This window comes from Phaethon aethereus, assembly GCF_964289735.1.
Source record: "Phaethon aethereus genome assembly, contig: HAP1_SCAFFOLD_720, whole genome shotgun sequence".
NCBI lineage: Eukaryota > Metazoa > Chordata > Aves > Phaethontiformes > Phaethontidae > Phaethon > Phaethon aethereus.
In genome coordinates, this window is record NW_028113955.1 from 1 (window position 1) to 2,173 (window position 2,173).

At 70.1% G+C, this 2,173-nt stretch overlaps 1 protein-coding gene across 1 annotated transcript; it reads left to right on the top strand.

The window, feature by feature from the left end:
* Positions 1 to 1,122: 1,122 nt before the first annotated feature.
* LOC309416464 (ephrin-A1-like) lies at positions 1,123 to 2,153 on the top strand (the record flags this gene model as incomplete). The annotated part of the gene is made up of 4 exons (XM_082016010.1): positions 1,123 to 1,418; positions 1,503 to 1,568; positions 1,799 to 1,849; positions 2,038 to 2,153. Coding segments are annotated over 4 exons (529 nt in total), but the record flags the coding sequence as incomplete, so codon positions are not given.
* Positions 2,154 to 2,173: the final 20 nt, after the last annotated feature.

Below are 2,173 nucleotides of genomic sequence, written 5' to 3' on the forward strand. Positions count from 1 at the left end.
GAAGTCGGTGCTGGGGGGCGGCGGGGTCGGTGCTGGGGGGCGGCGGGGCCCGGGCTGAGCGCCGGCGGGGCGGTCCCGGGGAGCGGCGCGGCCGGCCCAGGTGCGGACCGGGGGGGCCTTTCCGTTCCCAGGGCCGAGCGGGAGCGGGGCCTCTTCCTTCCCCGCGGGGGTGGCGCGGCGCCAGCCCCGGCGCCGGGGCACAGGGAAGCGTGTTGACAAACACGGGGCTGGCCCCGGCTCCCGCCGCCCGGGCAGGATGTGCGGGGGGGGTGTCTGACCGGGACCGGCCCCCGGGATGGTCTGGGGCTGTGGGGCTGCCCCCCTCCCAGGCATCAGCCCTCCCAGGCAGTAGGGGTGCCCCTCCGATTGTAGGCGTGACCTCTAAGGCACCAGACCCCCATGGCTGTAGGGGTGCCCCCCGGCTGTGACCCCGAGGCTGTAGGGGTGCCCCCAGACGCCAGCACCAGCCATAGGGGTGCTCCCTCCCTGCGCCGTGTGCCCCAGCTCTAGGACCCCCCTGGCACCACCCCCGAGGTTGTAGGGCTGTGTCATCGTCCCCCCTGCCAGGGTGACCAGGGTCCGCAGGGTTTCGGGAGCAGGGCCTGGCCTGGATAGGTGGGCCGAGGCCACGGCAACCAGCGAGGTGAGGGGACCCCTCAGAGGCCCCTGGCTGGCCGCTGGTCTGTCACCCCCAGGGTGAGGTGTGGGGAGCAGCAGGCGCTGGAGCTGGGCCTGCTGCCCCACAGGCGAGAGCTGCCGACGCCTCCTGGCTCCGGGAGCGTTGGGACGGGCAGGGTGCGTGTCCCGGTGGGTCCCCTCCCTGCTCCCTGGCTGCTGGGGCTGTGGGGGTGCTGGGAAGGGGGGTACACCTGCCAGCTGTCTGCGTGGGGCCAGTGCCAGAGGGTGTTTTGCTCCCAAAGCCAGCCTGGGCACTGTGGGACTTTGCACGGGGAAGGGCGGACCAAAGGTTGCCCCATGTCGGGCTCTGAGGAGCTGCTGCAGGCAGGAGGCTGCTCTCCCTTGGCCCCATTAATCAGTGAGGGGATTTGGGGGTGCAGGGGAATGAGGACCCCCCCACGCCTCTCCCCACTGGAGCTGACCTCTGCCTCCCTCCTGCCGCAGGTTCCTGTGGAGCGACTACACGGTGGAGGTGCGCCTCAATGACTACCTGGACATCATCTGCCCACACTACGAGGAGGGGAGCGTGGACCCCCGCACGATGGAGCGCTACACCCTCTACCTGGTGGAGCTGGAGGAGTACCAGGCCTGCAAGCCCCGCTCCAAGGAGCAGATCCGCTGGGAGTGCGACAAGCCCAGCGCCCTGCATGGCCCCGAGAAGTTCTCAGAGAAGTTCCAGCGCTTCACCCCCTTCACACTGGGCAAGGAGTTCAAGGAGGGGCACAGCTACTACTATATTTGTGAGTGCCTGGGGGTCTGCCGTGGGGCTGGGGTCCCTGCCGGGCACCCCCCCACCTCCCCCTAACCCGCATCCTCCCTTGCAGCCAAGCCCATTCACCACCACGGGGAAGCGTGCCTGAAGCTGAAGGTGACAGTGGCTGGCAAAGGCAGTGAGTATTGCCTGGGTCCCCACGTGCCGCCCGTGCCCCCCTTCCCAGTCGCAGTGTTGGTGCCCGACTCGGCCTTTCCTGAGCTGAGTCACGGCTGGGCTGTGGTCCCCTGCCAGCCCCAGGGCGTGGGGAAGGTGCCGGTGGCTGGTGGGGGACAGCCCCTGGTGACACATGGCTGCGGGGCGTCGGGGAGCTGCCCTTCGCCGGCCTGACCCGCGTTTGCTTTGCAGCTCCAGCACCACCTGTCCCTGCCTCTACCCAGAAGGGGAGGATCCAGGCAGGTAGGTTGGTGGCCGCGGGCAGGCAGGTGGGTCCGGGCGGCCGTGGGGCTGGCAGGAGTGCCAGGCGGAGCCCAGCCGCTCTCCCGTGGGAATCTGGCAGCAGGGCTGGCGGCAGTCCCTGCCCGGGCTGATGGTGGTGCTGGCTTGGGGCTTGGTCGGGGACACTCACAGCTCTTCTCTGCCCGCAGACGATGCAGCCGCACACGTGCTGAGGAGCGTGGGGCAGAACTCGGCGATGCGGGGCAGCAGCCCCTTCACCTTCATCAGCCTCCTCCTGCCCCTCCTGGTGCCGCAGGGGCTGTGAGCTGCCCAGCTGTGCCCAGA